We start from the raw sequence: 25,489 nt of genomic DNA on the forward strand, positions 1-25,489 counted from the left end.
ACTATTAGTAAGACCCTGAAGGAACTGAGAGAAAAAGGTTATCTCCCTCAGACCACCCCCATTGATTTTAAAATTCACAGATTCCAACCTGGGGACTGGGTTTTGATAAAAACTTGGAAGGAACAACCGTTAATCCCGAAATGGGAAGGTCCTTTTCAGGTCCTCCTGGTCACAGAGACTGCAGTACGTACCCAAGAAAAAGGATGGACACATGCTTCCAGAGTAAAAGGACCAGTTTCCGCCCCAACTGAATAGACAATAGTAAAAGCAGCAGATACTAAACTGATTCTGAAGAAGAAGCCACAAGAGAGACCAGAAGAGTAAAAAGTTTCTTTACAACAGTTAAAAGTCTTCTTTTAAAAAGCTAAAATCTGAAGTTTATCTGTATGACTTAAAGCTAAGAGTTCTAAAAAGCTGTTTGTTAACAATCTATGGTATCAAAATGTTAGAAATTTGATCTAACTTCTGGTATTTTTCATTGCAGACCCTAGAGCCTAAAAAAATAGAGCATCCTCCCATGCACCTAGTAATCTGACCCCAAAAGAAGAAAAAGAAACAAGTCGATACAAAAAGGGAATGTGAGTTCCTGGAACCAGGAGGAGAATAGTAGCCAGTAAGACCGCCACGGGGGGCAAGGCCGGGTCAGAACACACTCTTGCCACACGGAGTGGTAGATCCTCTAGGAAGAGAGCAGAGGAGAGAGATGAGTGGGAGAGTGTTCTGTGCCGGACCCCCGTTGATCTGGGCCCTCCTAGTGATAACTATTACAAAAGGAGATGGGTCCTGCGACAAGTGCTGCTACCCCTTATATGCAGGAGACTCTCGGACAGCCGTCCTTAGAATACATTCCAATCCAAGCCCTGCTTGTATTGACTTTTCACGATTAATAACCTGTAAAGAAGACGGTGAAATCAATTGGCTTTTCGAAAATGTAGGGAATTTTAAACAAAAATTGCTAGGAGAATGCCCTATGAGGAAAAAATGGATCTGCACTGAAAGATCCTAAGCTCGAAGAAACAGGAAAAAAAAAAAAATACTATGAACCAGATTTAATTAAAGAAAGAGAGGCAAATGGGATAATTAAAATGGGACCTGAAATTCAAGTGTATGGAGGGAAAAATTTGTATTTAGATCTGGCAGAGAAAATAAGTCATGAGTTCAAAGTCACTAACTGTTGGATTTGTGGAGATACCAGAATGGGTATCTCCCATGAATGAAACATGAGAACCAATCAGAAAGCCCAGAAACAGCGAAAGAAATATATGAAAATTACCAGAAGATGTGAGAAATAAATCAAGTTTATGAAGAAATGGTTTAATATAAAAGTTCGATATTAAGTAGTTGATGCGGGCAAAAGGCCCGATCAAATTCTTAGAGGGGGGAAATTGTTAAAAGTAGATAAATGCTTCTGGGGTGTTATAACAGCTCTTAAGTTTGTATGTTTGGGGAAATTGTTATAAGTTTGTGATAAATGTTTCTGGGGTGTTATAAGTAACAGTTCTTAAGTTTGTATGTTTGGGGAAATTGTTATAAGTTTGTGATAAATGTTTCTGGGGTGTTATAAGTAACAGTTCTTAGGTTTGTATGTTTGGGGTACATGTTAGTAATGTCTCTGCAAACGCTGGAACTGTGACAACAAGAACAGCTCCACAGATGCCATCATGCAGGCAGCATCAAAACCACGAGCCTGGATTGGTAGGGGCAACGGACCAATCACTCGACGCCCTGGCAGAATGATTGGTCCAGGATGACTCTCATTATAAACCAATCAAACCCTAGACAACTGGCCAGTCAGAGAGAGGATCCTGAGTGCCCCAATCAGAGGAGGACAGGAGCGGATAAAAGGGAGTGTTGGAGCTCTGCCAGCGTTCTCTGGCAGACACAATGTATGCCAAGGAGCATCCGGTGTACTGAATTGTTACACTGTTGTTTTGGATGTGTTCTCTGGCTTGTGGTGAGGAGCCTGGGCTTATCCTGGGCTCCCATCTTTGGTAGTTAATAGAATAAACGAGGAATATTTTTTTTATTTTTCCATCCGAGTCCTGGCCTCGTTTGTAACAGTATCACTCTGGTCCCCTTGGTTCCATGTGGCCCCATAGTGTCACTCTGGTCCCCTTGGTTCCATGTGGCCTCACAGTGTCACTCTGGTCCCCTTGGTTCCATGTGTCCCCACAGTGTCACTCTGGTCCCCTTGGTTCCATGTGGCCTCACAGTGTCACTCTGGTCCCCTTGGTTCCATGTGTCCCCACAGTGTCACTCTGGTCCCCTTGGTTCCATGTGTCCCCAAAGTGTCACTCTGATCCCCTTGGTTCCATGTGTCCCCACAGTGTCACTCTGGTCCCCTTGGTTCCATGTGGCCTCACAGTGTCACTCTGGTCCCCTTGGTTCCATGTGTCCCCACAGTGTCACTCTGGTCCCCTTGGTTCCATGTGGCCCCACAGTGTCACTCTGGTCCCCTTGGTTCCATGTGGCCCCACAGTGTCACTCTGGTCCCCTTGCTCACACCAGGCCCCGCAGTGTCACAAGGCACCTTTGGTTCTCTGGGGCTGCAGTGTCTGTTCTGCCCATGAGCAGGGTCAGCACCAAAGACACAGACACTAAGTTCAGCAATGGTGTGATTTATTCTAATGCAAAACTGCAAAGAATCACAAAAGGAGAAGCTCAGCAATGCACCCAATCATCACTACCAAAGATTGCCTGCAGTGATTAAGAAAGAGACAGCAGCAGTCACCCTCAGACTTTGCCATCACCCAGACCCACACATCAGCTGTGGGAGCTGTCACAGCCAAGGACTGCAGAGCCACTCCCGGACACTGGGAATTCCTGCAGGGTCCTCCAGACACAGGTGAGGCTCCAACCTGGCTGGGAGAGGGCCCAGCTCTGACAGTGCTGAATAAACAAACTGACAGCACTTCTAGTGCAGGAACATCTGGTTTCATTCTCCTCTTGGGTTCCTCCCAAAGCCTGGCCGGGGCTCAAGGAGGAACCAAGGGAGCTGACTCTGACCATACAGCTCCAAACAAGGCCAGATGTCAGATTTCATGGCCTTGTCCGGTTTCTAACTACAGAAAGGTCAATCCATGTTTAAGTGATGAGTGATCAATTTATCACAGCACTAATGACCATGCATATTTCATTATGGAGCAGGTACAAAGATAACCTTTGGTTGGAAGGTTCATCCAGAGGTCACCTTTGGCTCAGGGCCTGTTGTTCAGGCCTCACTCGGGCCTGTTGTCCAGGCCTTGGCACTTTCAGGGACATGGTTTAGTGCTGGGCTTGATAGTGCTGGTGAACGGCTGGACTGGATGTGCTCAGAGGTCTTTCCCAACAGAAAGGATTCCATAATTCCAGGATTCCATCTGCTGGATTCATCCAAGACCATGTTAGCAGCATTACTTTGGTCAAAAAGTTTCCTCTTGCTCAGCTCTTGTGGCCTAAGGCTTCAGCTCCTTCAGCTCCTGGTGCTAAGCTGCTCATGCTGAACGAGATGACTCAGAGAGAAGAATACAGAGTTCATGCAATTCCTTCTGGGACACTGAGAGGGGAGGGTGTGGAAACAGGAACACTGTTTGGTGTGGCCTCCCCTCTGCCCTTCACACCTTTCAGGGCTTTGAACCAGCCCAGAGCTTTCTCCAAGAGTGCAATGGAGCAGCTGTTCCTGCTCCCAGCTCTGGCTCTTCCCAGGCTCTGACCTTGCCTGCTTTTGTCCCTCTTGCTGTGCCCTCTGTTCCCCTGTGCTCGGTGGCTGCTGCCCAGGACTGTGGGACTGGCACAGATCCAGTGGTCGAGCCCCTCCTTTCTCTGCCCTTGGAGCTGCCTTGGCACAGCAGCCTTTTCCATCTGGAAGCTGCACATGGAGAGGGAGTTTCCATTTCTGTTCCTTGCACAACCCCCAGGAGCCCAGGGCTGCCATCTCAAGTCCCTGCTGGCCCTGAGGGCTCCCAGGTGCCTCAGGCTGCTGTGACACCCCTGCACACAGAGGGAAGAGTGGCAGGGCTGTGCTCAAAGTCAGCTCCATGTGCTGCTGCTGCTGCTGTGGGGGTCATTTGTGCAGCCCTGCCCAGAGGGAGGGATCAGCTCCAGGCCCTGCTGCTGCTCCCTGGGCTCAGCCCTATTACCGTGGAGGCCTAACCAGGAAAACAGGCTGGAGACACAGATCTGGGTGCAACAACAGCAGCAGGGCAGAAGACCTGCTCCTTAGTTTATTTTGCCATTATATACCTGTGGCAAGGTGACCATGGATTGGAGAAGGGTATAGCCACCTCTCCTGCCACATTGGTCCAGGAGGCTGTCATTCAACCTCCCCTTCTCTTGGAGAAGGAATTCATAACATTGCCAATATTTACAAAACATGGTCTTGTGTTTACAATTCACCAGCGTGAGAAACTGCACATTTCTCCTTTAATATGAACGCTCAGCAAACCAGGAAAATTCATGGCAACACAGCCCCAGGTTGGTTGTTGCTGGCAGTGCCAGCAGAGGCGGTGGCTGCAGCAGCGGGTGCTGACAGTGCCCCAAGCCCCGGGGCCGCAGGGGTCCCTGGGCTGGGGCTGGCAGGGAGCTGTCCCTTGTTCTCCCTCTGCCCTGCAGAGCTGGGCTGGGCACAAGTGGGGCAGCACAGCAAACAGGGAGCCTGCCAGACTCCTGCAGCCCTGTCTGCTCAGAGTTTGGGCCTTGGAGCTGCAGGTGGGCAAAGGCAGCTGCTTCTGCTCCCTCTGTGTGTCCCCGTGTCCAGCAGTGCTGCTCCATCAGTCTGTGCCCAGCAATGGGGAAAAGCCTCAGCCCTGCAGGGCCAGGAGCTGCCGGGCTGTGCCTGAGCAGCTCAGCCAGCGGGAAGGGAGCTCCTCCACACGGGAACCAGCAGCAAAGCACTGGAGCAACTCGTTCTTGGCCACAGCCCAAATTCTGGGAGGGAATAACAGAGTTATTCACGTGCATTGGTGCGTCAGCACTGCAGGTGCTGTGCCTGCAAACACATGGTTCGAGATGTGCAAAGGAATTCTGCAACTCTTGACTGGATCAGGATGTCACCAGTGCTGAACTCCAGTTTAGCCCAAAGCAACCACTTTACACCTCTGCTGGTCTCTGCTAGATCTTTTTCTTCAGGGTTTCCAGACAAAAGCAAACAGAGGAGGAGCCTACATTTTCATTGTTTATCCAAAATGTATCTCATTTTGCTGTACATTCCTCTTTTAGGATGTGTTATCTGCTTAACAAGGAAAAGAACAAAGGAAAAAACGGGGAAAAAAGAAAGGGAGAACAAAAAACAAACATGGAGTGAAAAATCTTCTGTAACTTTAGATTAAGAGGTAGCTGATCTTCTTAAAAAGACAACTAAATTACTTAATTTGTGAATGTTTTGATGGCATGGATCCATCTTACTGACCTCAGTATCCTCTTTTAAAAGATTATGGGTTTTCTTTCCAATATTAAGTTATTTGAAATTGTTGAAGCATTAAGAAACTGACAGATGGATTGTGCATGACTGTATCTTGAGGGTAAAAAATACTACAGTTTGACACTTCGACCTAGAGTTGCAACTGGAAGTTGTAAATCCCAGTGGATTGTGTGACAGCAGCCTTTCCTTGAGAATTTGCAGCATCACAAAGACTTCATCAGTGGGCTTGGGGGTGCTTGGAGCTTTGTCCTGTTCCACTCTGGGATGTCATGAAACAGGACTTCACCTGCCAACATGCCAGGTCACGTTCTGCCACCCCAGCTCCTTGGACCCTGTATCCCCCAAAGCAGACACAAAGTGTTTCTGCTGCTCCCCCCTTGACACAAATCCACAGAGCTGGGAGTTTCCCAAGTCTTGTGTCTCAATTGCTCCATATTCCTAAAGAACCAGCAGAGTCCATCCCGATAAATACAGTGAGTTACACGGATGGTGTAACTTCCTGCCTAGAAATCCTGAAACTGCTTCTGAATGATGCACCCTTCAGCTCTTGGACACCTACTCACAATGAGCTGGGACAAAATGCCCTGGTCACTGGCTTAAAAGTGAGTTATTCCAAACTTAGAACTGTGTGGGAAATCTCTATCTATCCCTATCCTTTTAGTATATCCATACATGGGGGTGTGCATGGATGTGTCTTGTGCAAAGAGGAAGGAGTGTGCAAGCAACGTGACTGACACTTTCACTCTGTGTTCATTCCATACCCATGGGTACAAAGACATTATGGAAACCCTGGCACACACAGACCCTTCTGTCCCTGCAGACAGAGACACCCCAGAGCCCCTGGCACACACAGACCCTTCTGTCCATGCAGACAGAGACATCCCAGAGCCCCTGGCACACACAGACCCTTCTGTCCATGCACACAGAGACACCCCAGAGCCCCTGGCACACACAGACCCTTCTGTCCATGCAGACAGAGACATCCCAGAGCCCCTGGCACACACAGACCCTTCTGTCCATGGGTACAGAGACATCCCAGAGCCCCTGGCACACACAGACCCTTCTGTCCATGCACACAGAGACACCCCAGAGCCCCTGGCACACACAGACCCTTCTGTCCATGCACACAGAGACACCCCAGAGCCCCTGGCACACACAGACCCTTCTGTCCATGGGTACAGACACATCCCAGAGCCCCTGGCACACACACACCCTTCTGTCCATGCAGACAGAGACATCCCAGAGCCCCTGGCACACACAGACCCCTCTGTCCCTGGAGGACACAGCACAGCGGGTGGGGCCGGTTAGTGGCAGCGATTCCCTCACAGCAGGCCAGACCCAGCTCCAGCCCTGCCAGGCCCTGACAAGGATCAGTGCCAGCTCCTCTGCAATGGGAAAGCCCTTCAGCCTTGTCCCTGCCCACAGGAGCACTGCTGGCCTGGCAGCACAGTTTGTTTCCCCCACAGGCTGCAGGAGATGAGAACACAACGCTTGCAAACACTGACTGGAAGCCACAGCTCTGGGGGCGCCCCATTGTCACCATGAGATTCTCCCAGTATTCTGAGTGTTCATACTAAAGTAGAAGTGTGCACCTTCTCATGCTCGTTCATGTAAACAAGGAGATTGTGTTTTGTAAATATTGCTATTGTTTTGAATTCCTTCTCCAAGAGAAGGGGAGGTTGAATGACAGTCCCTCTGACCAATGTGGTTGAGCAGGGGGAATGCCACTCTCCAATCCATGGGCACCTTGCTAAAGTATATAATAGGAAGTAATAAACAAAGCAGGAGATTCTCCCTGCTGCTCTGATCTCCCCAGATTCGTGGCTCTGTGTGTCTTTTCAGGCGAGGCTCCCAGAGACAGCCCATGAACCTCAGCCCTGGCACCACTGTCTGCCCCAGGCTTCAGGGGATGCAGTGGGAGCCCGGCTGGGCTCTGCCCTGGGGCCATCCTGCAGGGAGAGCTGCAAACAGGGAGCATTTCCTTGCCACAAACAGCCAAGCCAGGGGTGCAGGGCAGCTGCTCCAGCCCGCACTGCACTGCTGTGTGCTGTGCCCTGGGGCTGGGGCTCCCCGCAGAGGGGACTGCACTGGTGTGCCAGAGGAGACAAAGAAGCTTCAGCTTAACCTTAGTGAGGTGGGTGGGTGGGCTGGGAGAGTGAGGAGGCTCAAGGGGATTCACAGAGCTCATCCTGCTGAAAGGACAAGGAAAAGGGAGTGGGAACTCAGCACTGAGGAGAGATGAGGGCTGGACAGCAGCTCTCACTGACACTAAAATGCCACAGGACCTCGGAGATATTGCTGCTCTTCAGCCAGTGACAGGATGAGGCCCTAAACCTGGGGCTTGGTCTTCCTTGTGGTGAAGGCCATCAAGGAAGGCAACAGTGTGACGGAGACTGTGATGGGCTGGGAACTCACTGGGGGAAAGGAGGGAGCAGTTGTGAAATTTAGAAGTAGGTGGGGGAGAGAAATCTTCAGGGAAGGGCTGAGCTACACCTTGGGCAAGTTGATAAATGTCATTTGGGGTCATCCCAGATTGATTGCATTTCAGAAGTTCTTGATCAAGTTTAATTTTGGAGGGTGTGATGTTTTCCCTCGGAGATGTACACTCTGCAAGCTGCATTGCCCAAGTGCTCAAGCAAGTCTCTGCTGCAGGTCACACCATTTCTTCTTTGGCTGATTCTGGCCTGGGGCTGAGCTCCAGCAGAGCCCTGGCAGAGCCCAGAGCAGCCTTAGCATCCGCAGAGCCCAGCTGCAAGGAGAGAAACCAGAACCCGCCCGTCAGCTGAAGGTTCCTGTCCCCCTTGTCCCAGTGCCCGCCGTGCCCTGGCCATGCTGGCCGTGCCCAGAGCAGTGCCCAGAGCTGCCCATCATTGCTGCCCTTGGCAGCAGAGCAGGAGGGCAGGACATGTGCCCAGCCTGCAGCCAGCCGTGGCACATCCACCTCCTCAGCAGCTGCCCACAGCAGGATGCTCCTGTGCTGGCTGCCATCTCCCAAAAGCTCTGATCCCACCCAGGCCAAGAAGACGGGACCCACCTGACGCCATCCACTGCTGGAAGAAAAGCTGCTCCCAAACGATGTCCTCAGCCTTCTCCAAGGGCACGGCCCATCCACGGCACGGCTGGTCCCAAGCACTTCCCCATCCAGACTGGACACCACCTAGAACGCTTCCTTTAGAGAAACAAACAGCAAATTAACGAAAATAGACTACAGACAAAAAGGGAAAATGAGGGAAATGGCACAGTGGATACTGGGGGCTGTTGGCAGGGCCAGGACCCGACACCCATTTCACACCCACCCCAGCCCATGCCCCCCAGCCCTGCCAAAATGCAGCTTGGCTTCCCACTGAAAAATCAGTTGCTTCCACCCCAGCAAAAGGGGGAACCTTTGTTTCCCGGCCAGCCTGTGCAATGCCCAAATCTGGGAGCATCCCCCTGTGTGTGCACTCATCTGCAAATTCACTGTGGAGCCTGGCTTTGAAGAAGGTGCCAGAATCAAAGTCCATCATCTTCAGCTTTGTGGTGGCCTGGTCGAGGAAGAGGTTTTCATCCTTGATGTTGTCCTGGCTGTCTCCAGCAGCAGCAGCCCCACCTGGCACAGCTTCTCCAGGGGCTGCTTCTCTTTCCCTGGGAGTGAGACCAGGCTGTCAGTGTTCTGCCCAGGGCCCCAGCTGGCAGTGACCCAGGACAAGCCAAAGCAGCTGGGATGGCAGCCAGCAGTGCTGGGCAGAGCAGCTCAGCTCCAGCACAGGGGCTGTGTGTTCCCATCTGATGACCCCTGTGCAGTGACACAGGCAGGACAAAAAAGTCTGGGTCCTTTGCTTCTGATTGCCAAGGCATGTGTGGAACTGGAACTTACCAGGGCCCTGCATCGCTGTTTCTGTGGCTCTCTCCCTTCTTCTATGGCAGATGACTATCCTGCATCCAGGGATGACACAACAGGTCTTCTACTGAAGGCCGGTCCACATCCAGCATGGATAAACACCGCCGGATGACATCTTGGCACTCTGGCGAGAGAAACCAGAAACTGCCGGTCAGTTGGAGAAGGCTCCTGTCTGTCCCACTGTTCCCATTCTCAGGCCATGCTGCATTTGCTCAGAGCTGGGCCTAAACTTTCCCAGGAATTCCCTGTTTTGGAGGAAAGCAGGACAGCAGGACACGTGCCACCTCCTCAGCAGCTGCCACAGCCCACTGCTGTCTCCCAGCACTGGCATTTCCCCCGTGCCCAGAGATGAGGATTCACCTTGAGAGAGCCGTGGTGGCAGCGAGAGCTGATGGTCCCAGCTGATCTTGTGGCCCCTCCTGAAAGGGTGCTCCCCACACACCATCTGGTGCAGCAGGATGCCCAGGGACCAGACGGTAGCTGGCTGTCCATAGTACCAGCCAAACTGGTTCCATTCCGGGGGGCTGTATGACGGTGTTCCTATGGAATACAGATGGAGTTCATCAGGGGGATGCTGCTGCTCCCAGAGCCTGGCCCCAGCATCCCTGGGCATGCAGGGGCTGCCCCAGTGGCACGTGGTGTGACCTGCTGCCCTCTGGCCAGCACCTGGGACTTGTGTACGAACTTAGGGTTGGAAAAGAAGCCACTGGTGTCGGAAGGTGGCAGTGGAAGCCCTGGCAAGGCCCAACCATGACAAGCAAAACCCACTCAGTGCTGGGCAAAAACCATGCCTTACTCGTCCCTGCCTGCATTGCCCCAAAAACCATTATGAACCCAAAGCAAACCAGGCAATCACAGCAGTCCAAGCCCTTTCTCACCTGCTCCCCAAACTGGCTGGTGCACATGTTCTGGCTCCCCTCTCAGCCACCCTCACCCACGGGTGCTTCTGTTGGGCTGGCTGCCCCAGCCCCAGCCCCAGTCCCAGGCAGAGTGGCTGGCAAAGGCTGCCAGCAGGGCTGGAAGCTGGTCCCCCCACCCACTTGTGTTCAAAAGCAACTGGGCTGAAGACTCAGTGCCATGAGTGGCAGGGAACCCCAGTGCCACACCCAGGCTGGGCTGTGAGATGTTGGGCCAGGAGATGTCTGCAATGGGGAGCACACCCCTGCGAGGGCTCACCTGCAAAGTGAGTATAGGCTGTGTCTTGTAGGTAGGTGCCACAGCCAAAATCGATCAATTTGGCCTGCCCGGTGGCCAGGTCAAGCAGGATGTTCTCTGGCTTGAGGTCGCGGTGCAGGACCCCGCAGCTGGTGCAGTGCCGCACGGCCTCCAGCACCTGGCGGAACAGCTCCCGCGCCACCTCCTCGCACAGGAACCGCCGTGCCCGAATGAAGTGCTGGAGGTCCTGAGAACGCTCCGGGCGCTCCATGATGATAATGATGTCTTTGGGGAGCTCCAGCCACTCCAGCAGCTGGACGACACCAGGGAAGCCAGTGGAGACCTTGTGCAGCAGCACGATCTCCAGTGGTGCGCTGGTGCCGTTGGGCTGTGGGAGGAGCACAATGTTGTCAGTGGGGCTGAGGCCGTGCCAGGGGTCAGGGACCCCTCAGCCAGCCCGGGATGCTCTGCGCCCTTTGCTGGCCCCACGCCCGCTCTCCCTCCAGGCGTCCTGGCGGCTTCCACCCTGCCAGGCCTCAGCTCATCCCTGCCCGGCATGGCCCAGCTTCTCCTGCTGGCCCCGCTCACTCACCAGCTCACCCCAATGCCGGACACGGTTCCGTGGCACCCTTTTGATGGCCACCTGCAAGCCAAGGGGAGCAGCAGGCTGAGCTCACTGCCTGCCCTGCCCAGCCCCAGCCTCCTTCTCCTTCGCCCTCCTCCTCCTCCTGCGCCCCTTCCTCGTGCACCCACCACCGGCCCTGCCGCTCACCGGGGCACGGTCTGAGAGCCGTGTGGCCGCCCAGACGCTGCCGAAGCCGCCGTGGCCCAGCAGCGAACCCAGGCGGTACTGCTCCTGGAGGGCCTGCTGCGCCTTCCCTGCCGGCGAGACGCGGCTGTCAGCGCTCGGCCCGGGGCCAGGAACGGCCCCCGAGCGCCCCTCGAGCGGCCCGGGCTGGGCATCCCCAGGCATTTGCTCCTGGCAACGGGACAGCAGCGGCTCAGGGCCAGCGGCCGCGCTGCCAAGCGGAGGAGCTTGGGCCGGGGAAGCCACAGTGGAGGCGGCGGGAGCGGCCGCGCCGCCTGTGTCCTCTGCGGGCCCAGGGACGAGCTGGGGCCGGGGCCGGGGCCGGGGCTGGGGCCGGGGCCGGGGCCGGGGCTGGGGCAGGGGACAGGGCCGAGGCTCGAGCCGGGGCCGGGGCTGGGGCCGGGGCCGGGGCCGGGGCCGGGGCCGGGGCCGGGGCCGGGGCCGGGGCCGGGGCCGGGGCCGGGGCCGGGGCTGGGGCCGGGGCTGGGGCCGGGGCCGGTGCCGGGGCCGGGGCTGGGGCAGGGGCCGGGGCCGGGGCCGGGGCCGGGGCCGGGGCCGGGGCTGGGGCCGGGGCTGGGGCCGGGGCCGGTGCCGGGGCTGGGGCCGGGGCCTGGGCTGGGCTCGGCACAGGCGCAGCCAAAGGCCAGCAATGCTGCCCCAGCCCCAGGCACTGATGCCCGCCCAGCAGCGCCATCGCCAGCACTGCCAGAGCCGGGCGAAGGCGAGACCGCGGCGGGACGCCCGGGGGCAGGGACGGGGCAGCCCCGCCCGGGGCCGGGGGTGGGCCCGAGGCATGGCCCGGCCCAGCAGGGGAGAGGGAGACTGGGTTGGGAGGGGGACACTGGGAAAGGGAGAGGCTGCGGGACTGTGGGAGAGGGAGAGGGGAAGCACGGCTTGGTCAACAAAGCCGCTTTTTTCTTCTCTGCTGCTGCCGCTGCTGCCGCTGCTGCCGCTGCTGCCGCTGCAACTGAAGCTCCAGGGCCGTTTGTCCCCTTGTCAGTTTTTTCCGTTGCCCCCTCTGCCTCGCACCGAGCCCTGCACTCCCCGGGGCAGCCCCTGAGCCTGTCCAAACACGGGAACTTCGCCGTTTTCAGTCAGGGCCCAGTCTTGACTCCTGCACAGTGACAGAGGAATCCCCTTGGCTGTTGCTGTGCATTGTCCCTGCTGAGGGTCAGACACTGTCACAGCACATTCCCTGAATGCAGAATTTGAACCTGACCCAAGCACTGCACTTGTGTCTCCGGCATTGCTTTCCAAGAAAAACGGGAAGGCAAACTGGATGTAGCTCATGGTATTTTACAGTGTCTAAATCTTGCCAAGTCTTGGATGTCAGAGGTGAGACCCATTTAGAATTAATGAGATGGAGAAGTAGTTTAAGATGGAAAGTGGGACAGAGAAATAAACAGAGGAAAATATCTTGGGTTGTTTCTTTCCACTTTCATTTCATTTCCTAAAAGCTGTTTCCATTTTCCCAGAATCTTCTCCACAGTCCTGTCTGCTCTTTCCAAGAACCTTTCCTGGAGAACGAGTTGCACCATCTGTCACAAGATATCCCACCCATGCAGCTTCTCTTGACTTTCCACAACATGTGTGAAGCAGGAGTCTTGCAGCAAAGCAGGAGAAAGGTTTTGAGAACTTGACAACTTTTTCTTTCCTTTCCCCATGTGGGCTGGGGAGTTGTGCCATTGGGAAGGTTTTCATTGTTCCTGTTCTACCCGAAGAAAACAGGACAGGCTACCAGGGGTACCTACTGGGAGTCTGTTATCGTCCACCCAAACAGGAAGAAGAGGTGGACAACTTCTTCTCTAAGAAGCTGGAGAATGTTTCAGGATCACCAGCCCTTGTTCTCGTAGGTGACTTTAACCTACCAGACATCTGCTGGGAACTCAGTACAGCGGCAAAGAGGCAGTGCAGGAAGGTTTTGGAGTGGATGGAGGAGAACTTTTTTTGACAGTGGGTGAGTGAGGCCAGCAGGGGAGGGACTATGTTTGACCTGTTGTTTGCAAATAGAGAAAGGCTGGTGGGAGATGTGGTGCTTGGAGGCTGCTTGGGGCACAGGGATCATGAAATTACAGAGTTCTCAATATGTGGTGAATTCAGGAGGGACATCAAAAAGATTTTTGCATTGGACTTCTGGAGGGCAGACTTTGGCCGTTTTAGGAGACTTATTCCGAGAGTTCCTTGGGAAGGAACCCTTAAAAACAGAGGAGTCCAGGAAAGGTGGGTGTGCTTCAATGCAGAGATCTTGAGGGCACAGGAACAGACTGTCCCTGTGTGCTGAAAGATGAGCTGACAAGGCAAACGTCCAGCCTGGATGGGCAAGGAGATTTCAAAGGAACTTAGGAATAAAAAGAGGATGTATCATTTTTGGAAGGAGGGTCAGGTCTCTCAGGAAGTATTTAAGGGAACATGTAGGAAAAAAAATATTAGGGAGGCCAAAGCTCAGTTTGAAGTCATTTTGACAACTTTTGTAAAGGATAATAAAATATGTTTTTACAAATAAATTAATGGCAAAAGGAAGGGTAGGACCAACCTTTGTTCTCTACTGGATGTGGGACGGAACTTAGGAACTGCAGATGAGGCGAAGACAAAAGTGCTTAACTGAGCCTTCTTTGGCTCAGCCTTTAGTGGGAAGACGGCTTGTCCTCAGGACAGCTGCCCTCCTGGGCTGGCAGATGGTGTCAGGGAGCAGAATGGTGCCCCTGTTATCCAGGAGGAGGCAGTCAGAGAACTGCTGAGCCACTTGGATGTTCAAAATCCATGGGCCCAGATGGGATCCAGCCCAGGGTGTTGAGGGAGCTGGCAGATGAGCTTGTGAAGCCACTCTCCATCATTTCCCAACAGTCCTGGCTCACTGGTGAGGTTCCAGAGGACTGGAGGTTGGCCAATGTGTTGTGTGACCCCTACACCAGAAGGGTAGAAAGGAGGATCCTGGTAATTATAGGCCAGTTTGATATGGGAAACATATCTAAAATTCAGAATTTTAGAAGCATTTAATGTGCTTAAGCAGATGGAGGGGAAGCAGAAATATACAGCTTATTTAGCAATCCTGTAAAAGCAGAAAAACAACTTGTAGCAGAACACATGTGGATTTAGTTGCTAGGTAAAGGCCACAGAGATAAGATGTATATTGTGTATATTGTGAAAACTCAGTAAAGCAAGACTTAGGTATAGTGAAAACCCCATAAAGCAGAACCTGTGGCTTAAGAAATCAGAAAGAACCAGGCTCGTGGTTTTGGCCAGGACAAAGTGACCTGGGAGTTAGCCAAACCTTCACTGCACCTGCCCAGAGGAAGAGGTCAAACAGTGAACAACTGAGGAAGACCTCTTACTTCATCAGAAGACCCCAGCCTGCAACCACCAGGAGATGTGGCACCAGAGAAAGCTAATTATAATAGGAAGTGCAAGGAGGCAGAGAGTGGGCAGAGAATGGGCGGGCAGGGAGGGGTTGTTTTGTGGGAGCTGAGTGTATTTAAACCTTAAACCTGTCTCAACCAGGTACACAGGTATGGTGGAAAATCCCCCTTGTGTCCCAGATGGAAATAAAACATACCTGCTTTACAGTTTTAATTGTTAAATCCTTATCCCACAGCTCAAGTCAGCCTGACCACAGTACCCAGTAGGGTACTGCAGCAGTTTATACTGATTTTCATCACACAGCACCTACAGGATGGCCAGGCTATCAGACCCGGCCAGCACGGGTTTAAGAACAGAAGGTCGTGTTTGACCAACCTGGTCTCCGTTTATGACCAGGTGACCCGCCGGGTGGGTGTGGGAAAGGCAGTGGATGTTGTGTACCTGGATTTCAGCAAGGCCTTGGACACTGTCTCCCACAGCACCCTCCTGGAAAAGCTGGCAGCCCACAGCTTGGACAGGAGCACTCTGTGCTGGGTTAAGAACTGCCTGCCTGCATGGCTGGGCCCAGAGAGTGCTGGTGAAGGTTCTGCATCCAGCTGCTGGCACCAGTGGTGTTCCCCTGGGGTCTGTGCTGGGGCCAGTTCTGTTCAATATTTTTATTGACGACATGGATGAGGGGATTGAGTCTTTCATTAGTAAATTTGCAGCTGACACTAAGCTTGGACCGTGTGTCCATTTATTGGGGAGTAGGAGGGCTCTGCAGAGAGACCTGGAATGACTGGATTGATGGGCAGAGTCCAATAGGATGAAATTTAATAAGTGCAAGTGCTGAGTCCTGCATTTTGGCCACAAAAACTTCCTGCAGCACTCTAGGCTGGCAAGAGAGTGGCTGGACAGCAGCCAGGGAAGGGGACCTGGGGCACTGCTGGACAGCAGGCTGGACATGAGGCAGCAGTGTGGGCAGGTGGGCAAGAAGGCCAATGGCTCCTGGCCTGGATCAGGAATGGCGTGGCCAGAAGGAGCAGGGCAGTGTTTCTTCTCCTGTACTCGGCACTGGTGAGGCCGCACCTCGAGTGCCGTGCCCAGTTCTGGGCCCCCAATTTAGGAAGGACATTGAGACGCTTGAGCACGTCCAGGAGAGGGCAACAGGGCTGGTGAGGGGCTTGGAACAAAAACCCTGTTAAGAACGGCTGAGGGAGCTGTGGTTGTTTCGCCTGGAGAAAACGAGACTCAGAGGTGACCTAATCGCTCTCTACAATTCCCTGAAGGGTAGCTGTAGTCAGGTGGGGTTTGGTCTCTTTCTCCAGACAGCAGCTGACACAACAAAAGGACACAGTCTTCAGCTGCCCCAAGGGAAATACAGGATGGATATTAGGAAGACGTTTTTCACAGAGAGAGTGATAAAGTATTGGAATGGTCTGCCTGGAGAAGTGGTGAAGTCACCTTCCCTGGATGTGTTTAAAAAAAGATTGGATGAGGCACTCAGAGCCATGGTTTAGTTGAGGTGTTGGAGCATGGGTTGGATTTGATGATCTTGAAGGTCTCTTCCTACCCAGTCATTCTGTGAATTCTGTAAGAAATTTAGGCTCAGTTTGGTGGCTCATTCCATCCTGGCCCAGGGCACAGCATCAGGAAGGTCTTTGCATTCCAAGGCTTTGCTGCAGCCAAAGAAATCTCCTGGCTCAGGGTCACCTTTCCTGCTCAGCCAGACCCAAGAGCGCCCCAGCAACAGCAGAGAATGGCAACATTGCCATGGGCTGGCACAGCAGGGGGAGATTTCCCCCTTGAGAGTGGCTCATTGCAGTTTTTGCATTCAGGCAGCTGCAGATCCCTCAGCTTTGGTTGCGCAGCAGCTGGAAATGCAAGTGCAGGAGCTGTGTTCATGCCCAGCCACAGCAGGTGACAGCAAGGACAGGCTCCTGGCAGCGTGACATTGGTAGGCAGCTCCTTCAACTAAAGCTGGGGGCTGGAACTCTGTGCAGAAAATGCCCTGATGGTCTCTGCACCCAGGCAAAAGGAACAAAGTTTCAGTTCTGGCCTCTCTAGGGAGCACCAAAATGATTCCTTTACAGAACAAGGTTGCATTGCCGGCTGTTCCCCAACCCCCAGAGGAGAGCCCAGGGGCCCAAGGAACTGCGAGCGGGGACTCTGCAGGAGCCGGGACAGCGAGAGAGCCCGGGCTGAAGGTCAGCCCCGGGGCGGGCAGGGCCTGGGAGGGGGCACAGCCCGGGGGTCCCGCAGAGCCTCCCTGCTGCAAAGGCCCGGCTGGGACAGCGGGGCAGCTGCCGGGAGCCGTGTGCCAGGGCCGGGCCGCGGGTGGGTGTTCAAAGTGCCTCCAGGGGAGCAGCTTTTTGTCCCGGCCCGGGGGCATTCCCGCGGGGTCGGGGTCCCTGCGAAGGCGCAGGAGGGCAGGGTGGAAGGGGTTAGTTTGTGGGTTTGTTTTTGGATTATTTTTTGTGGGGGTTGATGGCTGGTTGGGATTTTATTGTTTTGGGAGGGGATACGGGCAATGTTTTTTTGTGAGATGCCCCTGGCAGTTTGAACCCCCTTGGGTGCGGGGAGCGCTGGCGCAGCCCCGGCACGGGCGGGGCGGCCCCGGGCGGGCTGTGGGAGCCGGGAGCGGCCGCCCGGGCCCGGAGCCGCCGCCTTGGGCCGGGAGCCCCCCGGGCAGAGCTCTGTGCTCGGGGCCCAGGCCCGGGCGGCCCGGGGAGCTCTCGGTGGCCCGTGGGCCCCGGCGCAGGTGGGTCCGTGTGGCCGGGCTCCCAGGGGAGCGAAGCGGCCCGGCCGTGGCCGTGCGGGGCCTGTTGGGGCTCGGGGGGCCGGGCTGGGCCGGGCAAAGGCTGAGGGAGAGCGGGGGAAGCGATGGCACAGAGGCTCCGGGCTCCCCGTGCCCCCCTGGCCACGCAGCCGGGCTCGGGGGCCGCCTCGCTCAGACCCGGCCCCGGCTGCGGGGGTCCCCGGGGGCCCTGGGGAGGGGGCGGCGGGGGCTGGCGGAGCTCTGTGCCCGGGGCTGGGCGCGGCTGCCCAGGGAGCGGGGCATGCAGGGTCCCCCCGTGGTGGGGCTTGCTCTGCCCGGCTCAGGGGCTGCACTGTCAGCCCAGAGACACGTGGGGATCGCCCGGTACCAGCAGCGCTGGGAGGCAAACCCGGGAATGGGGGAAGCAGAAACGGACAGTGTGAGAGCTGGGGGTGTTCCAGAAGCCTGGACAGTTTGGGAGGAAGGACAAGGGGGCCCATGGATACCCCAGGACTCTGAAAGAGGGACCCTGGATAGTGCTGAGCCCAGAGAAGGGGAACCTCCTGGATTCTCAGGAGCCACAGCAGCCCAGAGAGGGCCAACACCAATACAAACTTGACCTGGGGCAACACTGACAAGGGGGATCTCCAGGACCCCAAAGTGGAGAGATGAGAGAGAAGAAACTCATGGTTGGGTGTTTTTGCTGAACCTTGGTCACTTGGTTATTTTGGAGAAATGAATCTTTGTGTTTTGGAGCTTTATATGGGCACCAGATGGCCGGTGACTTCTAGAGATGGACTTGGGCAGGAGGAACCCCCCAATCCAATGTGCTCATATACTGTATTTTTCCCCAAAGCAGAATTTCCCACTCCCAGACCTTGACCAGATGGAGAAGGCAGCTGCAAGGAAGAGGAAGATGGCCAGGGACAGCCAGGCAGGTGAGGAGGAAGTCAGTGCCCCTTTGCCCCTCTCTCCTGCTCCATCTCCCAGCCCAGCCTGGCCCCGGCTGCAGGACAACCCCGCTGCCGACGCCGTCCTGCCGGGGATGCACTGGGGGGATCTCCTTGCCCTTCCCTCTGGCACGGAGGCAAATCCCATCCACTCCTTGTGCTTCCTCCCCTGGACAAAGAGCTGAGGACAGAGACCAGGGAGGACAAATCCCCACGGCAGAACCTCATGGAAGAGGCTGTTTTCAGCAGCTCCATGGTGCAGGAATGCAACGGGGAAGAAAAGTCACAGAGATCCCGCAGGAGGAGGGGCTCCAAACCTATCTCAGGGTGCTCAGAGGAGGAAAGACCCACCCAGTGCCAGGAAGGTGGACAGAGCTTCAGCCAGGGCTCTGAGCTGGTGGTCCATGAGCAGCTTCATGATGGGGAGAAGCCCCACAAGTGCTTGGAGTGTGGGAAGAGCTTCAGCTGGAGCAACACCCTGATCCAGTACCAGATGATCCACACCAGGGAGAGGCCCTATGAGTGTTCTGAATGTGGGAAGAGGTTTCAGACCAGCTCACATCTCCTCAAGAACCAGTGGATTCACACAGAGGAGAAGCACTTCTGCTGTCCTGTCTGCAGGAAGGGCTTCAAGAACAACTCCCACCTCGTCACCCACCAGCGCATCCACACCGGAGAGAGGCCCTGTGAGTGTCCCCAGTGCAGGAAGAGCTTCACCCACAGCTCTCCCTTGACCAGGCACCGACAGAGGCACTGGTAAGGGAAGCCCTGTGAGTGACCCGACTGTGGGGAGAGCTTTGTGTGCTGCTCCAACTCTATCCTGCATCAGGGGATCACGTTGGGCAGAGCCCTGATGACCCACATTCCCTGTGATCTGCACTGGGGAGACACTGGGCTGGTGGTCCTTTTGTTTGGTGGTCCCTAATATTCTTTTGATTCCTCTTCATCCCTTTAAAACAGACAAAATTGGGATTAAAATGAACAAATTCATCAAAGGCATCTAAAGCCTCACTTTTTGCTAGTTTTTCGAGGGGATCTGGGATTCAGGGGGATACTTGGTAGGATTTAAGGGTTTGGGGGTATTTGGTGTCATTTTCTCCATTTCTTGGCACTCAAAGAGATGAGAAGGTTTGATCTGTTACCTCAAAACCACTCAATGCCACTGAAAACTATTCAATCCCTCCCCAAAATTTCTTGATTTCAACAGCCCCTCAGGGTGGAACGGGGTTGGAAGGACTTTGGTGAAGTGTGCTGCAAATCAGGAGGGGTGAGATGGGCATTGGGTGAGGGGGGTGGGTGGGATGGGGTTTGGGAGGGGTGGGATGGGGGAAATATGTCTTGGGAAGGGGGTCCTGATGTCCAGGAGAGGTGGGATGGCTTTGGGTGGGGATTGGGAGGGTGTGGTGAAATCTGGAATGAGAAAGCCGAAGGCTGGGAATAGTGAAGGGAGAGGGAACCCATTCCTGAGGGAGTTTTTGGGTATTCCACATTCCTAAAGGCATTTTGGTGCATCCCAGGTTTCTGAGGTGGTTTGGGGGCACTCCCCAATTCTTGGCAGGGGGTTCCTGAGAGCAGCTCCATGGAGCCCCATTGCCAGGGGGGGTTGCTTTGGGCACAAGCTCACAGCTGCAGCCAGAGTCCATTGTCTTGGTGCTGGAGAGCAGAGAAATGATGAAAGGCCCCAGATATCTCCAGGGTGTGTTTGGGGGGCCAGGACAAGTTCTGCATAGGTGGGACAGTCACTGCCCCAGCCCCAGCCACTGCAGCCTCTGGGCCAGCCCCAAAGTGGCTGCCAAGCCCCTGGCACCCCCAAAACCCCACCTGTGAGAGGGACCAGAGCAGGTGAGGCTGTGACACGGCTGTGACACTGACATGTCCCACGGCCCCGGAGCTCACAGCAGCTGAGATGGGCTGGATCCAAGGTCTTGGCTGTGGATGTCTCTCTCTTCTCCTGACTTCCTCTTCTCAAAATATGGATAACTTGAAGTTGTAGGGTTTAGCGTTTTCTGAGTCAGTGCTTTGTAATGTGCCTTACCATATTCCAGGTTTAATATAATTTATAAGCTGGGTACTATTTCTGTGTAAATGTTTATATCATAGGTTATAACTTAGGAAAAATACTGTTCAGTGCTGTTCTTTTGTTAAATTGTGTAAGGTGTAAGTTAAGGTTAAGGTAGAAGCTAAGTCCTGTTAGTTTCAGCTCTGTTCAGCTTTTAGGCCATGTTCCTTTTATCCTTGCCCTCACTGTCCTCTTGTCACACACACACAGAGGGACAGTTCTCGGTTTGTTTGTGGTTTGATTGCTGGATTTGGTTTGGCTGTGTTGATGCTTTCCTTCCTTGCTGTGCCTAAAGTGTCCAGTCAGGGGTAGAGTGACTCTTGCCAAGGAACTTGGTCATGCCTCACCACCTGTGCTCCTAATTGGTGACTTTTGTCAAATATGCTAATCTGCTAAACTTATAAAACTGTATTGACTTCATGGGGGGGTTGGGCGTTTTGTGGACATTTTCTGTATCTCCCCTTGGAGGCCTCCAATAAAGATCAGCCTTTCTGTTACCTCCTCTATAATATTATCTCCAAAGGGTGTTACTTTATTTCTAGGTTCTGTAAAGCATCAACACAGCGGGGTCTCAGGGCACCCAGGAGACCACAGTGACACAATGACATCTTGGGGAGCCAAGTGCCAGCTGCAAACACAGCGGGGCCTGATGGAAGCCAGGAGCCACTTGGAGAGTGCCAGGGCACGTGGAACTCAGTGCCCGCTGTGACACAGCACAGCCCCATGAGCTCAGCAGACCACTGTGACAACGTGGAATCCCATGGATGCAAGGCTCTACTTGGGCAGAGTGGGGTCTCCTGGGACACAGGTGCCACTGGGGCATTGCCAGCTCTTGTATAACCCAGTGCCCCTTGTGACACAGGGCAGCCTCATGGAACTGTCCTGGGGATGGTTCATAACCCATCACCATTTTGGGTTGTTTTTTGTTTTGTACCAGGAATGGTCACTGCCTCCCCTCCCTGCCTCTGGGAGTGCTGCAATGGGTGGAGGGGCAGCCCGGGGTCCTGCAGGGGTTGGGGGACAGGGGCTGCTCTTCCTTCTGGTTGGGGGGATTGACTCAGTGGCCACGTGGCACAGCGCATCTGATTTGAGGTCTTGTTGCCCTGTGGTTTTGGTCTTTTGCTTTTTTCCTCTTGTTTTTTTTCTCCTCTTCCTGCTTGGGTGGACGATAACAGACTCCCAGTAGGTACCCCTGGGAGCCCGTCCTGTTTGCTTTGGGTAGGACAGGAACAATGAAAACCTTCCCAATGGCACAACTCCCCAGCCCACATGGGGAAAGGAAAGAAAAAGTTGTCAAGTTCTCAAAACCTTTCTCCTGCTTTGCTGCAAGACTCCTGCTTCACACATGTGGAAAGTCAAGAGAAGCTGCATGGGTGGGATATCTTGTGACAGATGGTGCAACTCGTTCTCCAGGAAAGGTTCTTGGAAAGAGCAGACAGGACTGTGGAGAAGATTCTGGGAAAGCTGAAACAGCTTTTCGGAAATGAAATGAAAGTGGAAAGAAACAACCCAAGATATTTTCCTCTGTTTATTTCTCTGTCCCACTTTCCATCTTAAACTACTTCTTCATCTCATTAATTCTAAGTGGGTCTCACCTCTGACATCCAAGACTTGGCAAGATTTAGACACTGTAAAATACCATGAGCTACATCCAGTTTGCCTTCCCGTTTTTCTTGGAAAGCAATGCCGGAGACACAAGTGCAGTGCTTGGGTCAGGTACAAATTCTGCATTCAGGGAATGTGCTGTGACAGTGTCTGACCCTCAGCAGGGACAATGCACAGCAACAGCCAAGGGGATTCCTCTGTCACTGTGCAGGAGTCAAGACTGGGCCCTGACTGAAAACGGCGAAGTTCCCGTGTTTGGACAGGCTCAGGGGCTGCCCCGGGGAGTGCAGGGCTCGGTGCGAGGCAGAGGGGGCAACGGAAAAAACTGACAAGGGGACAAACGGCCCTGGAGCTTCAGTTGCAGCAGCAGCAGCGGCAGCAGCGGCAGCAGCGGCAGCAGCGGCAGCAGCGGCAGCAGCGGCAGCAGCAGAGAAGAAAAAAGCGGCTTTGTTGACCAACCCGTGCTTCCCCTCTCCCTCTCCCACAGTCCCGCAGCCTCTCCCTTTCCCAGTGTCCCCGTCCCAACCCAGTCTCCCTCTCCCCTGCTGGGCCGGGCCATGCCTCGGGCCCACCCCCGGCCCCGGGCGGGGCTGCCCCGTCCCTGCCCCCGGGCGTCCCGCCGCGGTCTCGCCTTCGCCCGGCTCTGGCAGTGCTGGCGATGGCGCTGCTGGGCGGGCATCAGTGCCTGGGGCTGGGGTAGCATTGCTGGCCTTTGGCTGCGCCTTTACCGAGCCCAGCCCAGGTCCCGGCCCCAGCCCCGGCCCCGGCCCCGAACCCGGCCCCGGCCCCAGCCCCGGCCCCGGCCCCGGCCCCGGCCCCGGCCCCGGCCCCAGCCCCAGCCCCGGCCCCGGCCCCGGCCCCGGCCCCGGCCCCGGCCCCGACCCCGGCCTCGGCCCCGGCCCCGGCCCCGGCCCCGGCCCCGGCCCCGGCTCGTCCCTGGGCCCGCAGAGGACACAGGCGGTCCGGCCGCTCCCGCCGCCTCCACTGCGGCTTCCCCGGCCCAAGCTCCTCCGCTTGGCAGCGCAGCCGCTGGCCCTGAGCCGCCGCTGTCCCGTTGCCAGGAGCAAATGCCTGGGGATGCCCAGCCCGGGCCGCTCGAGGGGCGCTCGGGGGCCGTTCCTGGCCCCGGGCCGAGCGCTGACAGCCGCGTCTCGCCGGCAGGGAAGGCGCAGCAGGCCCTCCAGGAGCAGTACCGCCTGGGTTCGCTGCTGGGCCACGGCGGCTTCGGCAGCGTCTGGGCGGCCACACGGCTCTCAGACCGTGCCCCGGTGAGCGGCAGGGCCGGTGGTGGGTGCACGAGGAAGGGGCGCAGGAGGAGGAGGAGGGCGAAGGAGAAGGAGGCTGGGGCTGGGCAGGGCAGGCAGTGAGCTCAGCCTGCTGCTCCCCTTGGCTTGCAGGTGGCCATCAAAAGGGTGCCACGGAACCGTGTCCGGCATTGGGGTGAGCTGGTGAGTGAGCGGGGCCAGCAGGAGAAGCTGGGCCATGCCGGGCGGGGATGAGCTGAGGCCTGGCAGGGTGGAAGCCGCCAGGACGCCTGGAGGGAGAGCGGGCGTGGGGCCAGCAAAGGGTGCAGAGCATCTCGGGCTGGCTGAGGGGTCCCTGACCCCTGGCACGGCCTCAGCCCCACTGACAACATTGTGCTCCTCCCACAGCCCAACGGCACCAGCGCACCACTGGAGATCGTGCTGCTGCACAAGGTCTCCACTGGCTTCCCTGGTGTCGTCCAGCTGCTGGAGTGGCTGGAGCTCCCCAAAGACATCATTATCATCATGGAGCGCCCGGAGCGTTCTCAGGACCTCCAGCACTTCATTCGGGCACGGCGGTTCCTGTGCGAGGAGGTGGCGCGGGAGCTGTTCCGCCAGGTGCTGGAGGCCGTGCGGCACTGCACCAGCTGCGGGGTCCTGCACCGCGACCTCAAGCCAGGGAACATCCTGCTTGACCTGGCCACTGGGCAGGCCAAATTGATCGATTTTGGCTGTGGCACCTACCTACAAGACACAGCCTATACTCACTTTGCAGGTGAGCCCTCGCAGGGGTGTGCTCCCCATTGCAGACATCTCCTGGCCAAACATCTCACAGCCCAGCCTGGGTGTGGCTCTGCGGTTCCATGCCAGTCATGGCACTGAGTCTTCAGCCCAGTTGCTTTTGAACGCAAGTGGGTGGGGGGACCAGCTTCCAGCCCTGCTGGCAGCCTTTGCCAGCCACTCTGCCTGGGACTGGGGCTGGGGCTGGGGCAGCCAGCCCAACAGAAGCACCCGTGGGTGGGGGTGGCTGAGAGGGGAGCCAGAACATGTGCACCAGCCAGTTTGGTGTGCAGGTGAGAAAGGGCTTGGACTGCTGTGATTGCCTGGTTTGCTTTGGGTTCATAATGGTTTTTGGGGCAATGCAGGCAGGGACGAGTAAGGCATGGTTTTTCCCCAGCACTGAGTGGGTTTTGCTTGTCATGGTTGGGCCTTGCCAGGGCTTCCACTGCCACCTTCCGACACCAGTGGCTTCTTTTCCAACCCTAAGTTTGTACACAAGTCCCAGGTGCTGGCCAGAGGGCAGCAGGTCACACCACGTGCCACTGGGGCAGCCCCTGCACGCCCAGGGATACTGGGGCCAGGCTCTGGGAGCAGCAGCATCCCCCTGATGAACTCCATCTGTATTCCATAGGAACACCGTCATACAGCCCCCCGGAATGGAACCAGTTTGGCTGGTACTATGGACAGCCAGCTACCGTCTGGTCCCTGGGCATCCTGCTGCACCAGATGGTGTGTGGGGAGCACCCTTTCAGGAGGGGCCACAAGATCAGCTGGGACCATCAGCTCTCGCTGCCACCACGGCTCTCTCAAGGTGAATCCTCATCTCTGGGCACGGGGGGAAATGCCAGTGCTGGGAGACAGCAGTTGGCTGTGGCAGCTGCTGAGGAGGTGGCACGTGTCCTGCTGTCCTGCTTTCCTCCAAAACAGGGAATTCCTGGGAAAGTTTAGGCCCAGCTCTGAGCAAATGCAGCATGGCCTGAGAATGGGAACAGTGGGACAGACAGGAGCCTTCTCCAACTGACCAGCGGTTTCTGGTTTCTCTCGCCAGAGTGCCAAGATGTCATCCGGCGGTGTTTATCCATGCTGGATGTGGACCGGCCTTCAGTAGAAGACCTGTTGTGTCATCCCTGGATGCAGGATAGTCATCTGCCATAGAAGAAGGGAGAGAGCCACAGAAACAGCGATGCAGGGCCCTGGTAAGTTCCAGCTCCACACATGCCTTGGCAATCAGAAGCAAAGAACCCAGACTTTTTTGTCCTGCCTGTGTCACTGCACAGGGGTCATCAGATGGGAAGACACAGCCCCTGTGCTGGAGCTGAGCTGCTCTGCCCAGCACTGCTGGCTTCCATCCCAGCTGCTTTGGCTTGTCCTGGGTCACTGCCAGCTGGGGCCCTGGGCAGAACACTGACAGCCTGGTCTCACTCCCAGGGAAAGCGAAGCAGCCCCTGGAGAAGCTGTGCCAGGTGGGGCTGCTGCTGCTGGAGACAGCCAGGACAACATCAAGGATGAAAACCTC

At 55.8% G+C, this 25,489-nt stretch overlaps 2 protein-coding genes across 2 annotated transcripts; one reads left to right on the plus strand and one right to left on the minus strand.

Annotated features, from left to right (window-relative positions):
* Positions 1-9,295: 9,295 nt before the first annotated feature.
* Positions 9,296-11,935, minus strand: LOC134562164 (serine/threonine-protein kinase pim-1-like). The gene is made up of 6 exons (XM_063419590.1): positions 11,923-11,935; positions 11,206-11,312; positions 11,026-11,076; positions 10,455-10,821; positions 9,639-9,818; positions 9,296-9,402 (listed from the first exon to the last, which is right to left on the minus strand). Exons 1-6 carry the CDS (start codon positions 11,933-11,935, stop codon positions 9,296-9,298), a joined length of 825 nt encoding a protein of 274 aa, XP_063275660.1.
* Positions 11,936-17,636: 5,701 nt separating this feature from the next.
* LOC134562165 (serine/threonine-protein kinase pim-1-like) lies at positions 17,637-25,128 on the plus strand. The gene is made up of 7 exons (XM_063419591.1): positions 17,637-17,774; positions 22,480-22,675; positions 22,832-23,217; positions 23,347-23,397; positions 23,602-23,968; positions 24,605-24,784; positions 25,022-25,128. The coding sequence occupies exons 1-7, from the start codon at positions 17,637-17,639 to the stop codon at positions 25,126-25,128; spliced, it is 1,425 nt and encodes a 474-aa protein (XP_063275661.1).
* The last annotated feature ends 361 nt before the right edge of the window (positions 25,129-25,489 follow it).

This window comes from Prinia subflava, chromosome 26 (assembly GCF_021018805.1).
Source record: "Prinia subflava isolate CZ2003 ecotype Zambia chromosome 26, Cam_Psub_1.2, whole genome shotgun sequence".
Taxonomy (NCBI): Eukaryota; Metazoa; Chordata; class Aves; order Passeriformes; family Cisticolidae; genus Prinia; species Prinia subflava.